The sequence below is a fragment of the Podarcis liolepis genome (genome assembly GCF_965112155.1).
Source record: "Podarcis liolepis genome assembly, chromosome: 6".
In the NCBI taxonomy this organism is placed as follows: Eukaryota; Metazoa; Chordata; class Lepidosauria; order Squamata; family Lacertidae; genus Podarcis; species Podarcis liolepis.
The window spans coordinates 54,283,251-54,298,852 of record NC_139559.1 but is presented as its reverse complement, the minus strand read 5'-3'; the positions used below and the strand labels follow the sequence as shown (position 1 = coordinate 54,298,852).

General features: G+C 40.8%; 1 protein-coding gene across 1 annotated transcript in view; it reads left to right on the top strand.

Annotated features, from left to right (window-relative positions):
* The window catches only part of TRABD2B (TraB domain containing 2B), a 233,747-nt gene that overhangs the window by 164,134 nt on the left and 54,011 nt on the right, over nucleotides 1-15,602 (top strand). Inside the window, exon 4 of the mRNA XM_083509634.1 lies at nucleotides 3,825-3,999. Coding sequence (XP_083365760.1) covers nucleotides 3,825-3,999 — 175 coding nt within the window. The remainder of the gene's footprint in view (nucleotides 1-3,824; nucleotides 4,000-15,602) is intronic.

Here is a 15,602-nt window from a genome sequence, read left to right as displayed (position 1 = left end):
CGCAGAGATTATGATTTCTCAGGGATTTACTGAATATCTCTTTAATAGTGTGTGTGAGAGAGGGGAGTGGGGAGGAAGAGGAGAGAGATTTTCCCTCAAGGTGTTCACAAGATGTACATTCAGTTCTTGAAGACTTGAAATGCAATGGCGATGACTCTGAGGATACCAAAAATAAGAAAGGGTCGGGAATCAGATGTGGAAATCTGCAGATAGGACTGCTACTGATTTTCTACATAATCCCAAAAGTTGGTCACAAAACAGCACCAGCTGTTACAATTAAAAATCATACAGCATCTAGCACAGTCTGCTGTTTATGGAGCATTCAGTCTTTGTGTGGAGAAAAAGGCTCACTACCCCACACATTCCCCCATCACTTTCCTTATTGCAAAAAATTGCTGGTTTTTTAAAAGTGGCTTTGTCACGTAATAATGCTGTAATCCACTTTAATTGTGCAAACCTACATTTGCTGGTATGTGATTGAATCCCTCCTGCAATATAATGACTATGCGGAAGCATCCTTAATATTTTGTTCTTATATTTTTATCTCCAGGGAGGGGGAAGAGGTGTTTTGAGGGATTTTCTGCCTTGAGTACCCAAACAACTTTGCTGACCTTGAGTCCTGTTTACCTTGACTTGGAGATGGGAGTGGCATTTACTGCTCTGCCTCAGGTAGCAAAATGTTTGGGGCAAAGACAAGAGTTCCCTGATGGTAGCCCTCAGGTCAAGGCTTGGCCAAGATTGAACTTGGGTACCAAATGAGGTCTTCTGCTATGTGAATCGGCTACCCCTGCCCAGAGAGTTGTCTTGTGTATCTTTTTCTGTTGGCGTGTGTGGGCTGTGTGTGTCTTTGTCTTTCATTGGCCTAGATTGCACAAAAACACACATGGTATATTTACATTCTTCTTTTAAAGTCAAATGGTGTGTACATATATATGGGATATCAATATATAACCAAGGGAGTATCATTATCCTGTTCCTCTGCTGCAATGCAAAGCAAAGTTTTAGGTCCACCACCTTCACAATGTGGAGTGTTTAGCTGTGCCAGCAGAAAATTGTGATGGAAAACCCATTGCAGTCATGGAAATGCTGACTCAATGAAAACCCAAGCTCTCTTTCTTGCACTTCTCCTGTTAGGTTTGGGAGTGGGTGTGTAAACTCCCAAGGAATTGCACTATACAAACTGGAGAGATTGGATCGTTTTTGCTTTCTTTATTTTGCAGAATGGGGCTGTAGCCTGCACTTCAGGGAGAAACAAAAGATAATGCTGTTAGCTGTATCCTGCATGTGGTATATATTTTAATAAAATGATTCCCTGCAAAGCCAAAATGGCCAGCCCATTTGGAAATCTCTCACAAGTATAACACTATGCAATTTATATAGCTGCAATAGCCATGAATTCTCTTTCTCCTTTTCCTCTGACATTCCATACTGCCATTATTCCTTCCCTTCCTTGTCATCTCTGCTTCTAGAGCTGCACTTTGCAGTATAATCATTTTGAAAAGCATTGTCCCCTGCTTCTCATTTTAATTTCCTAAGCACAATTTATTTGCAAAAAAATTAGTTCACAATGACCCTGAGAGTCAGGCCACTATTATTTGTATTTTACAGATGGAGAAGTGATCCTTTCCCAACGCTGCCTACGAAGCACCTCCACTGGTCCTTGAACCAAAATGCTCCAAGTCCTGCTAGTGTTACCCAGTTTTGTCATGTTAAACATAACATATTACTCTGTTTTCCACAACTTCCTGGAAAATACACTCCCCTCTCTCACAGATATTTCTGTATAGATAGCTGGGAGTTTGGGGTCAGTCTGGAAACTCTGGGCCATATGCACAATTAATTACCCACTTCTTGTCTTGTTTAATGAGGAGTAGCTCCCTATGTAAGCTCACATCCTGAAGCTGAAACAGTTGAGCCAACAGCAGCAGTTGTCACTTTAATAATCACACAGTCCCACACTTCCCACCTTTATTTTCCTTGTTGCAGCCTGAAATAACCATAAACAGTTCTCCCAGAAGTTTTAAAGGTCTATAAATCACACAAGCAGGTGTCTTCTATGTCATATATTTTACAGCAAATTTATAAAATGTGATGTTTTTCTGACCTTTGTTAGCACTAGGTTTCAGCACACATGAGAACGGCAGTGTATTCATTTTAAAAAATGGTGTGATTGGACAGCTTTGTCTTTTAAATGTTTTAGTACTTACTGTATGCTTTCCTTATAGGTATATAAAGTGCTCTCAGTAGCTACTTTGTTTTGATTCACTAGAACACTAAGCTTGAGCATGCGTTGTTACATGAGAGCAGTGCCCAAGCGTAATTTATTTGAGCCTGGTCCAAGCTTGGAGCACAGTCCTTGTCTCACCAAAGATCTACTGTAATTGGTGTCCATTTACTATGCTTACATCCTTTTGTTTCTGCCTGCCTAATTCTACTTACAGTCCAGGGGTTGGCAAGGTTTACCTCGCCTGGGCTGGTTCACTCCAGTGGAGATCCCTCTATGTGCTGGGTCACATGTGTGTGTGTGTGATTTCTGGTGTCTGCGCATTCACAGACGTGATTTCCAGCACTGCAGAGTGAGTCCCCATGCTGTGCTGCGCCAGTTTAGTGCAGTGCACGGGGACTCACCAAGTGGGCGGCTCGGTTTGGGGGCAGCTCGGGGGCCGGTTAAACGACCCCCGAGGGCCACTTGTGGTCCATGGGCCATAGGTGGCCTACCCCTGTTATAGTCCAGTGTTGTCAACTCCTTCCCCTTCCCCTTCTCCTTCTCCTTCTCCTTCTCCTTCTCCTGGCAGGATTTCATAGGTAAACATCCCTTTAGACACCATTCCTTAATCAGGGTAGCACATACCTTATCAGGTGGGCACTTCAGATACTAAAAAAATAACCCCACAGCTGTGTTTCAGCCCATTTGATGGCTTACAGATAAAGACTTTCTGGTTTTTAACTCTGTCCCCAAAGCCACCTGCAAGAAAGACTTGAATCTATCTTTTGAACATGTGAGGCTAAAGATAGAGAATAGTTCTTTAGAGAGTTTGAAAGAGGAATCTTGGCTTGTGGTACATGTATTCATTGCACTCACCTCTAGGGAACAGGGTCTACATATTTCTATATTGTTTCAAAAACCTGTGAACCAGAGGTCATAAGGGAACAAAAGAAATACATCTGTACATACGGAAGCAATGCTTTTCCCAAATCACTTTCAACTCTTTTTAAAGAACTATGGTATGAATCCAATTATAGCCAAGTCAGATATTTCTCAATGTACAGAAACAAGTGTTCCTACTAGTCCTAATAGCAGGCTGTTTCCCTTGAGTACTAGGTACTATGCTTTGGACTATGAGATGAGAATTGCTTTTATTTTCAATAGATTTTTAAAAAGAGATTTGTATAATAAAGTAAGCCCTGTCCCATTCCAGAGAGTGTATGGTTCTCTATCTGAACACTTGAGGTTCTCCTTTTTTATATATAACAAATTGTTTTATAAAAGAAATACATGTCTATGATTCTATGTTAAAAAAAATTCATTGCACATGACCCATCACTGAATACTTCTGATTAAGAAAGAAGAATATCACACAAATCAACAAGGAACAGCTACCTTTGAGCCAAGCATGATGTATGTCTAATGATAGAAATGGGGAGAAAGTGGGGGGTATCTTTGATTAATGGACTAACCAACAGCATTCAGAATGTGGAAACAGTGGCCTATTCTCCCCCGTCACTTCATGTTCCATCACACCCTTCTTTTGATGAGCCAGGTTTATTTTATTTTCCCCCTAGCATGACCTCTTCCTGACACTTATTATTCACTTCCATTTCAGCTCCCTAACTTCATCAACACAACCCTTCCTCCACATGAACAGGTTACAGCACAGGAAATTGACAGCTACTTCCGCCAGGAACTCATCTACAAGAGGAATGAGAGAATGGGGAAAAGAGTGATAGCCCTCTTAAGAGACAATACTGACAAGAGCTTCTTCTTTGCCTTTGGAGCAGGTAGGGTCTGGTTTTGTTGATTTCCACATATACTAGTGACACACAGAGAGAGAGAACTGTTATGTCCCTTTTCCCGTAGGCTGCATATACATGTTTTCAGCATTTTCCACAAAGAAAAGTGCTACCTGCTGCTTTGCAATGGCATTTGCAGTATAGTCAAAGGTTGCCTGCCTGTCTGCTAATTTGCAGCAGACCTATGGAGCACAATTTCGTAAGCTTAAAATGGATTCAAACTTAAGTCGAGAAACACGCCTCTTGCTAACTTTGCTACCGAGGAGGCATTTGGAGTGCCAAACTAGAACAGAATGCAGAATTTCACAGCTGGCAACTAAGTTTCCATTGAAGTGAAGCAAAACAAGCAATCACATGTTTAGGATATTGACATAAAATTGGATCCAAAGGTCTCATTTAAGGAGACCTTAAGATGAACTCCAACCATCATTCATTTTGTGGAGGAAGGGGGAGCAAGCAGGAAAAGTGGGAGGGGGGATATTTTAAAACAACATATGTATTGCATGTGGGAATACACACTAGTCCCCTGTATGTATTCTGGCCTCAGTCCAGTACTGGAGTTTCCAATTTATTATTTGCCTCCCATGGAGTCAGCATGTTTCTACAATAGGTACAAGCCTACTTCATGCATATCCACTTAGAGTGTCAGGTTTCTGCGATCTGCTGTACCCTGGGAGAATGAGATGATCGCAAACACTTAGAGTGATCCTTCCTCCTCCTTCCCAAACTGAAAACAGATGCTGTTTATTGAGCAGCATCATTTCAATAAAAGTGTGGAAAAGAAAGTTGTGCAAAAAGTTTGTTCTCCTTTGGTCACAGCTAATGTAAGCCATGCTGCGAAGAAAACAAATGGTAATTCTATCATCTCTTTATTGCCGGGATATGGCATGAAAGACAAAAGGCACCCAGTGGTATGGAACCATTGATTTATTGAATGACTAGGACCATCTCATTCTCTACATTTGCCGGTATTTCATTCTTTAGCCAATGAGACAGCGGGAATGTCATCATGTTAATCATGGGATTATTAAAATAGTTAATAATTAGCAGCTGTGAATATGGCAGGTCACTGACTGGGACATAAATCTTAAGGTGGTTTTGTAATGATATAAATTATTAGGTTAGAATTGTTTCTGATCTGCTAGGTTATGGCATCAGAATAAAAGTGTCAGTTTAAAGTCTGTATGCGGACATTGGAGAGGAATAGAGCCCAATGGAGCTCAATTCTAACAAATCCTTTTTGAGCACAAATTGTGGAAATCCCATTTCACATGAAATTTCTAAGTTATCTTTTGTTTTAATTCTTCTCTTGAGATTCCATCTACACATAAGAGGCCGTATACATTCTTGCTTAGTCTGGAATGGAAGTCGTATAAGAAAGTTTTGATTCATCCATCTTCACAACTCAGCTTCTAAAATATATTTACACACAGAGAGAAAGTGTATCATGCATATATGTTGTACCTCATTGGAAGAAATTATATTTTTGTTGAGTCATAATTTCCCGTGGAAGGCACTGTGTGTGTCCCTAGCCATCTATGGATACAGCTGTGGGTACTCATGATTTTGCACCTGAAAAATACCATGGTCATGGGCATTATTGCTGGGATGCTGCAGTGGTATCTGTGAAGGAGTCAGTTGTTACACATTAGGCTCTCCATATCATGGCATCTATCTGTGGTTCTGCTTCTAGTTCCCAGTCAGCAGCTCATTCTTTCAGAGGACTTGGTCAAAAATAGAAAAGGGATGAATGGGCCAAGGCTCTAATGCGAAGGCCCTTGCCAGTCTGCTGCTGTTAACATAAATGTCACCCCTTTACAACCTTTTCTTGCCATGGAGTTAGCAGCAGTGGTAAATGTGTGTGTGCATGGATACCAGACAGGAGATGGGAGAGTGATAATTTCTACTATTGGTTTTGAATAGGAGTTCCAGCATGAGTGTTGATGTGTTCTGCTGCTTTTAAGAAACTGCTGCTACATATGCCAAAGGACAGTGCTTTGTTTCTTTGCAACAGAGATAAAAGAATATTCCATTATAATTAGTGTTTGTGAATATGACTGGAAGCCTGTTTGAGCTTCATCAGAGCTATATAAGGAGTTCTTGATAAACAAGCATTCTCTTTAATGAATAACCTTGGTCTGGAGGGTACACAAATGTATCCCTGGGGGTTGTCAGGAAACATGGAAGAGATTTTGAATGTCTGAACTGCCATGTTAACCCTTCACATCAACACAAACCTTCCAGAGTTGAAAGGAAAAGTCTTCTCCTTTTATTACAACTCAACCTTGTGAGCTTCTGAATGGGCAATTGTAGCTTATGAAATCTATAAGACTTGTAGCACTGACATCTTTACAACAGCAGTTTTCTACTCAAGCCATTCTGTCAGGAAAGACCAGAGATGTTGGGCATTGCCTTAAATTCATTAGAGCAACACATAATAGTGTGTGGTTGTTGTTGTTGCTTTACTAATAAACAGTTTGCATGGCAAGCAGCACAAAATGAAATACACATCAGAATACACTGTATTGAGCTTTAGTTGCTGTGGATCAAGTCACTGCCCCAGTTGCAGCTTCTTGGTGGAAATTTCTAGGCTCAAGGTGGAATAATTTTCAACCTCTTCAGTAATTACCATCATTTCCAAGCAGCTACAGCAGTATCCATAGAGCCTCATAATATGTTCTCCACATAATATGTTGGGATGCATCATATGGAGGAATACATTGGCTGCATGAGCTGCCCTGTTTAAAAGCTGCTAAAACACTTTCCCCAAACTACTATCATACTCTTATGAGCGTAGGCCTTTTCAGGCATTTCTTTCTCCATGCACTTAATGAATGAACTCACCACCTGCTCTCTCTGTGGACCTCCAGGAGTTAGAGAATGACTATCTGCAGCGGAGGGTGGAGGGTGAGTTGTGTAGGCATGCCACACTTTGCAGAGCCCTGATTACTCTTCAACTCATGGAGAGCAACAAGGAAAGCAATGGAAGGGGTGGGTTTAGCATACGCGTCCCTGGTTCCTCCTCCATGTGACATTAACTGTGTGGATAAAGCAGTAGCTGATGAGGGATTAAAAGTATGAGACATGATACAATGTTGTGTGAAACCTCATCCTTGCAGTGCAACATTGCAGAAAAGATACATGGACTATAAAAATCACTTTACACTATTATCATTGGCCAGACAGTGGCATGTACATGTTGGCGTGCCCTGATAAGGAGCCATAATACTTAATAATACTTTGTATGAATCTAGGCAGTTTCAAGTGTTCTTAGCATCTCTCAGGCATTTTCAGTAATCCTTACATCAGCCCTGTACAAAAGACATTATTCCATGGTGTGGATGGTGTACTAAGACTGGTAGATATTGACTTGTGATGAGTTTGTGGCAGTGGTGGGATTTAAAGCTGCCGTTTCAGCCACTATGCCTCAATGGCAGATGATCCTATAGTGGCCCCTTCATTTGTTACACTTTGGGGCAATCTCTTAGGTGAAATTACATACATATTTTTCAAATCACCTACAACGCAAGACACTATTGAACTTCCATAGGCCGCTCTGAAATGCCTCTATTCCCCACAGCCACGTACTACATGATTGCAGTGCTAAACCATCATTACAGCTGAGCTCAAATTTCATTTATTGGAAACCCATAGGATTGCTTTCCAAAACCAAACTCAAAGTCTGCCTTGAAATATACCACACTCCCAGGCTCACACAAATTGGAAAGGTTCCAGAAATATCAACAAGAATGAGTCAGAGTCTGGAAATTGTGCAATATGGCAATGGACATGCAATTGGATTCCACAAGGGAGGCTAATCTGGGCTGTATTTCTAGGAATGGGGGCATATGGGAATGCCTCAGATCGCTCAACCCGTTGGATACTGCTTTGTAACTCACTTAAGGGAAAATATTTGGATTTAAGATTATTTAGTCCCGTTCAATCCCACCAGACCAGACACGCCATTACTTTATCTAAGGGCTTGCTGAAATATACATTTGATGGAGAAGTGGGAAGTGGTAAAGAATAAATAACCTTTGTCTTTACAACACGCTGCCTACCCCTACATTCTGCATCTGCATCTTATCGTCTGAAAGATGATAAGCAGCCATGTGTTTGGGTCATTCCTCCTGCTACTCTTATGAGTAGCACTTGTTCCTCCTCATTTATTCTCTAATACAGCCATAGCCATGAAATACAAAGAACTGGAATCTGGGAGTATTTAATGCAGTCTCCCACTTAAAGTGAATATTTTGATTAAAATTTTGAAAATCAAGACATTCTAGATGTAGACTGTAGGCATCTACATCCAGTTTGAAGTTCCATTCCGCTATCTCCCCCAGAGATAGAGTCTGTGGCAGGCATTGGCAAACTCAGCCCTCCAGATGTTTTGGGACTACAATTCCCATCATCCCTGACAACTGGTCCTGTTAGCTAGGGATGATGGGAGTTGTAGTCCCAAAACATCTGGAGGGCTGAGTTTGCCCATGCCTGATCTGAGGCCTCCAGTGTTGCATGCCCATCAGTCCCACCCCTATTTGCTCCCCTATCAGATGTTCTCAGAAATACATGGACATCTGGGGTAGGGCCAGGAGACATGGTGGGATAGCAGGTGTGCTTCCAATTCCCCATCACTGTTTGCTTTATGTATGGAGGGTGAATTAGTGATTGGGGCTTCACTCCCATATGCACTTTCTACTTTCTAGACCTGTGTAAGTTCAACTGACACTTTCGAAGAATCCCTAACTTTCCCAGGTCATTTACCTTACGCATGCACGCACGCACGCACACGCACACACACACTTTTAAAAACCTTTTGAAAAGTTAGGACATTCCAGAAGTGTTGCATCTATGCACATTGCGTGAGACATTTAGATTTGCAAATTGGAGCAATAAATATAAACTTGTGCAAATTACATTGTATGGCTGTGTGTTTATAGGAGTTAGATTTTATGGTGGCAGAATTTGGGACATTCTAGAGCACGATTCCTGAGCTCTTGGATATAGTGTGCGTTGTCTGTTAAAATACAATTGTTATTCCAGGACATTAGGCTTGATTATAACCCTTTGGGGATTAAATAAATGGGTTAGCTTGACACGCTTTGGAGTAGAGTTGGTCTTTGTTGGAAAGCTTCGCCCTTGTGAACTCAAGTGATTGATAGACAGCACGTTGTACCAGGCAAACTTGTAAGTGATGAAGTGAACAGGGAGTTTCCCAACTGCCTTCTCCAGCTGAGAAATAGCCAAGCAGCCAGGATCACATGTGCCATTAAAAAGAGTTAATATTTTGGCAACAAAGAATACACACATAAAATCAATGTTTAAGGGGAGAATGTCTTCTGGCTTATTTCATTTTTATGGGCAAATAATTTGCAAGTAACACATATGATAACAAACAGAATTTATGTATGCTGTTAATTTGGGCTTTATTTTTCTTAAGAAGTCTGACTTACTTATGTTCATTTCTACTTTGCCTTTTATTCTAAAATTATCTTTGTCACTTTGGGACTTGATGGCTGAGTTTATCACCTCTGAAATTAAGACAGGGTTCAAGGACACAATGTTTGCTAACTGTTTGATCATGGGAGGAAATCATGTTTAGCTAAGCAACAGAAGGCTGTGCTCCTAAGGCCAGTTAGGAACTAAACACATGCCACATAAATATGGCTCAGATTTAGGAGGCAGCATGCTGGTTTCAGTGCCACCTACCTCGCAGCCAAAAGATGTAGCATGCAATTTTGTTTCTGTATGTTTCTTCCTTATAATTCATTGGGCTGAAGAAAAGAGCCTTCATAGTTTTCAGGCTCCATACACACATTTTACTCTAGAAGCAATGGAACCTGAGTACAGTCTGTTCCGCAAGTCCGTTCGACTTCCAAAACGTTTGGAAACCAAAGCACAGCTTCTGATTGGCTGCAGGAAGCTCCTACAGCCAGTTGGAAGCCGTGGAAGCCCTGTCAGACTTTTGGGTTCCAAAGAAAGTTCACAAACCGGAACACTCACTTCCAAGTATGCGGCATTCGGGAGCCAAAATGTCCGAGTACCAAGGCGTTTGGGATCCAAGGTACTGTTCTTTTCTATGCAGTCCACACATAATCTCAATCTAGTGCATATTTTTGCCTCTGAAAAGTGCTTCTGAGCAACTGATTTAATTCCAAAAATAAAAGCTTTACAGATTGATTCTGCATTATCTCCCAGTGTATCCATTTGAAAATACAGGGGTACCTCGGGTTACATACGCTTCAGGTTACATACACTTCAGGTTACAGACTCCGCTAACCCAGAAATATTACCTCAGGTTAAGAACTTTGCTTCAGGATGAGAACAGAAATCACATGGTGGCGGCGCAGCGGCAGCAGGAGGCCCCATTAGCAAAAGTGGTGCTTCAGGTTAAGAACAGTTTCAGGTTAAGAACGGACCTCCGGAACGACTTAAGTACTTAACCCGGGGTACCACTGTAGAAGAAAACTGGTGGTCTCACCTGCCCGATGATGTTGTGGGTGGGCTTATATGGAGAGAGTGCAATTACAACTACCTTCACCTGGGGCACGTGCAGGGAAGAAAAGGAGTGGATAACCTAACCAAGGGGAAAGTTTTTAATTGTGTTTTTCAATTAGCCACACCCATCCTTGTGGATGGCAAGAACTAAAGCTAGTCTAGATTGAAAGCTGCATGTTGAGAGTGAGCATGAAATTTTTCTGTGCCACAAATAGGCTAGTGTGTATGCTGCTTCAGTCAGCATTGGTTAACACTGATCCACGAAACAGGAAATGGATGTGAACAGGATAAGCAAGGGACACAATCCATAGTTCTAATCAGTGGATGGTTTCCGTTTATATAGCTCCATTTTTTGTAGGAAAAATTCACAGTTGGTAATGGGTATGACTATACAAGAACAACAATCACACAATACCATTTTCGTGTGTTATCTGTCATTGAGCTGGATTGATTATGGAGAAAATCTCATAGTAAATCAGTGGAAGATCCCCACTGATGCACCATTTCCCTCTTTCTCTTCTTTTTAAGGGGATTTGAGTCTTAATGTAATAGTGATGATGATGGTGGTGATGGTGGGTGTAAGGGGAAGCATTAGTAGAGGATTTAAGAATTTGTTCAATAGAAAACAAGTGAGTACAGTTTCACTTAGTGAATGGCCTGGGAGATATGTAGAGCACTTGAGTCTTTGGGTTAATTCAGTTAAACAATGAAGCTGTTTGTATAAGTTTACAGCCACTGCAGTTGAGAAACACACAGCAAATTCAGAATCTGTCTCCTACTAAATTTAGTAGAATCGGATTACACAAAAGATGTTTAAGATAAATAAGATTTAAACAATAGGGGTTCTACTGCAATTGGATTAATGGTAGAATCCCTTTGAGATGTGGTTAGGCTTAAGCTCTCTAAATAGTCTATATTCTTTTGTCTAATTCATTTAACCATTGTTTTAATAAGTTCCTGAAATATATTAGGTATTTGACAGAAATTTATTGTGAAAAATAGCTTGTGGAAAAAAGGATGAGTAGCAGCTAGATTGAAAACATAGTGAAAATTCTGTGTCCCTTTTAGCAAAATGACACTTGGCTACAACATCACTTGATCTTAGCCAAAAGGCCGAGAAGCAATGACACTTTGGCTACAACATGTTGGCATCATCTGTTGACTTGTTTGGCACTTTTCTTCAAGATTTTATCATTCATTGTGATGCTCTGGCGTGACCCACCAGATGAAGACCAAAGCGAAAAAGTAGAGTCTTCATTTTAGTCTAATGACTTACTTACAGTCATTGGGCATGACACAGACAACCAGTTCAGTGATTCATCTGCATGGTGTGAGTGTCATTAGGCATGGAATAGCTCACACTTTCCCCAGGGGCAACTGGATTTTAGGAAACTCAAATTTTGTTTTGGGTATGCCACAACAAGCTACCACTATCCTTCAGTTACCACACACAGGAGTAAAATGAGAGTAAATAATAAAATAATGCCTGCATATATGTGAGGAATACTTAAATTCAAAGACCCTTCTTCAGAGACAATCTCTCTGTTCTAACTGATGACATAATCACCTTTGGGTATCAGAGGGTGAGCAAAGGCAACCAGGGACAGAATCTGGTAAACTTACAAAATAAAAGAGTGAACTAATGTTTCACAATTGCTGGAATCACATCTGTCCATGCATATTTGGGAAAGTTGTGGAATGTATTTCCCAAAAAAGTTTATTTTAAAAAGTAAAAATGTGAAGTGCAAATTGACAGACTGAAGGAAATTTGGAAATACAGTGGAATCTCGGTTTTTGAGCGTCTCGGAAGCTGAACATTTCAGTTTTTGAACACAGAAAACCCAGAAGTAATTGCTTCTGTTTTCGAATACACCTCGGAAGTCAAACGGCTTCCGAGGCACGTTTCTCCATTTTCTTAATGGAATTTGCCGACCGTCAATTGAGCCTCAGTTGTCGAATGTTTTGGAAATCGAACGGTCTTTCAGAATGGATTACATTTGACAAGCAAGATTCCACTGTAGCTTCAAGTGAACAGTGAAAATCCACCAGTCACAACGAAATTGTGAACGCCACCTCCTGTCCCCACTGAAACTGCATTAATGTTTCAATTAGTCTGGCAAAACTTCTGTGGAACAATGTTAATGTTAACCACTTTATTTCTAATGCAAATAAACCATTGGCTATCTCAGAATGACTCACTTATTTCCTGTGTTTTGCCCAGTGATAAGAACAACCATGTGGGTAGTACTAAGACCATAGCTGTCAACATTTCCCTTTTTAAAATGGAAATTCCCTTATTCTGAATAGGATTCCTTGCAAGAAAAGGGAAAAGTTGACAGCTATGACTAAGACAGAAGTTTAATTAAAGTTCTCTGTCATTCATAGTCATCAGGCTATACTGAGATCAGGCAGTGAGAGCACTAGGAATGGTCTAGGGTTTGGACCCATAAATTGAAGTTACATTCACCTTATATCATATAATGTCAAGTGTTTGACAGGTGCATGGTTCCAGGAGAGCTTGACATGTCTTGATCCAGCCCACTGACTAGATTCAGTTTTCTGCCCCTATGTTTCACACATAGGCTATTTCATATTTTTGACTGGAAAAAGATAAATCACAACTACAGAGGCTGAATGAGTACCAGTATGAAAATGTAATGTTTGCCCATTAGTGTGAATAGTTTCAAAACAGATGGATAGATGCTTGTATGCTTGTAAAGCCTTTCCACCTTTCTTCACCTCTCATCAACTGGGAGCCAGAGCTACCTCTTGTCTTCCTAACAGCTAGTCATTGAGACCTCATCCTCTGGACTGGTGTAAATCAAAATAAGCTCCCTTCACTCTAAAATGTCTTCACCATTCTCATCTGTAAAGAACCTGAGAAGCTCCATACATATCACAGATAGTAAGACATGGCCCAGTTATATCTTTAAATTGTACATATAAATGGTGTTTCCAGAAGAAGAATCAGCATGAAACCTGAGAAAGTGTTCTAATTGATGAGTTAACTTTACATTACCAAAGGCATACCTAAAGATGTGGAGATTAAATGAGAATTATGCAGTGCTTTTTTCTATTAAAAAAATATGTTTAGGTGCACTCTCATTTTCCTACTCATATTGAAATACTGCCCCTCAATGAGGCCAAACTTAGATTCACAAAATATTTAAGGGTATGTGTATCCCTGCCCACCCCCCAAAAAGCACTGGTTGTATGCCATCATATGTGTTCTCTGTGACCTCAGGGTGGGCATCTGCCAAATATGCGGATACTTGATTCGATGGCTCATTGGTCTGTTCTGATAGCCTATTTCAGTGATGGACATTTTGGCTTCAGTTACCCAAAGCAAAGGATTTTAGGAACTACCGTATTTTTTGCACCATAACACTCACTTTTTTCCTCCTAAAAAGTAAGGGGAAATGTCTGTGCGTATTATGGAGGGAATGCCTACGGGTGGCATGCCTACAGATTTTCCTCCTCTAAAAACTACGTGCGTGTTATGGTCGGGTGCATGTTATAGAGCGAAAAATACGGTAATTTGTCTCTTTGAAAAAGAAGTTGAAATAGAATCATTATGGACAAATATAAGGAGTAATGTTACCATCACCAGACTAAAGTGTTTGATTGCATATCTATGGTTTCAGTCATATACCCATTTACCTGGGAGTAGCCCTGACAAACTCAGTGGGACTTATTTCAGAGCAGGCATATATGCGATTTTTGTAAGTCACTTGGACAATAGATAGCAACTGGATTGTTTGATGAGGTGATCCCAGACTAACCACAATCCTAATCATGTCTATTCAGAACCTAGAGGCAACTCTCACCTCAGCTTTGCTGCCCACACATTCTGTCATCTCCAACAACAGTGGCACCAGCTGTGACTCCAGTTTACAGCGAGCTCTTACCAAAATCTTACAAGATCTCAAGGAACGTGAGAGATCTTGCAAGATCTTGCCAGAAACTGGTGTCACTGTAGGCACTGGCTCACAATGCAGTTTAGAGATGCACAGCACCAGTGGCAGGGGATGGAGGCCACATGTTCTGGGATGCACTGTTCTTGAGAGCAACAAATATGCAGTTTGTATGGCTGGCTTCTTTCTGTTTGTTCCATACATTTCTTGCGCTTACTACTGGCCTTGGTTATCTTAGATGGTGTGATTTTAAAAATTACAATTATCCTGTCCATGAGCACAAGTCAGTTGGATCATCTCAGTCTGCATACTGAATATGCCGACTGTTTGTGTGAACCACCTTTCAGCGTGTACATTGCAGAGCATCGTTACAAAGCACCTTCTGAAGCATTCGGCTGGCAGTTTTGAAAAGGCACTCAGTGTGTGCAATGAAAACATCAGTGTTTTTCTCTCCGGCCTCTTATCCTTACTCTGCCGAGCTGACAACATTGAGAAGGAACCCTTCCTCTGCGTGTTTCTATTTTTCTTCAGACTTGCCAATCATGCCGTTTGCCTTTGCCCAAAGTTTGTTGTCTTTGCAGATGGTCACAGCATGAGCTACCAAAAGCTTCAGTGAGTCTGACAAGAGATTCTGTTAACCTAACTCAAGCGTACAACCTGGCATCCAACCAGAGCACAAAGGGGCTTTTCACGGCCTTGCTGCTGCCTCAAATATTTCATTTCATGGGTTTCAATTAATCTGTATTTATTGCCACTTATCTTAAATGGCTAACAATATCAAGAGTTTAGAGAGTGCTTTTAATGTCAAACTGGGTCAATTAAAAGGCTACTTAAAATATTTGCAAAACTTTTCATCCAAAAGTTGGCCCCTCAGTCTGCCTTTAACTAATACGGTTTAAACAAACACTCTGCTTATGAAGAATGACAACTAGCGCATTTCCCCCTTGATATCTTTAGAGATCCCAGGATCAATTTCCTTTCTTTTTGCCCCTTTACACTTATTGGAGTAAGATGGAGCAGTTAGAATATATGTGTAACAAAATATGCTTTCACGTCCTGAAGAAGCAGGAGGCCAATCATGATTTAGATTGTAGGAAGAAGTGATACAATTCTACGCAAGTAATGACTGAGCTTATTCATGAGGAGCCTTGTTATCTTCTGTTCAAATGAAGGCATTGT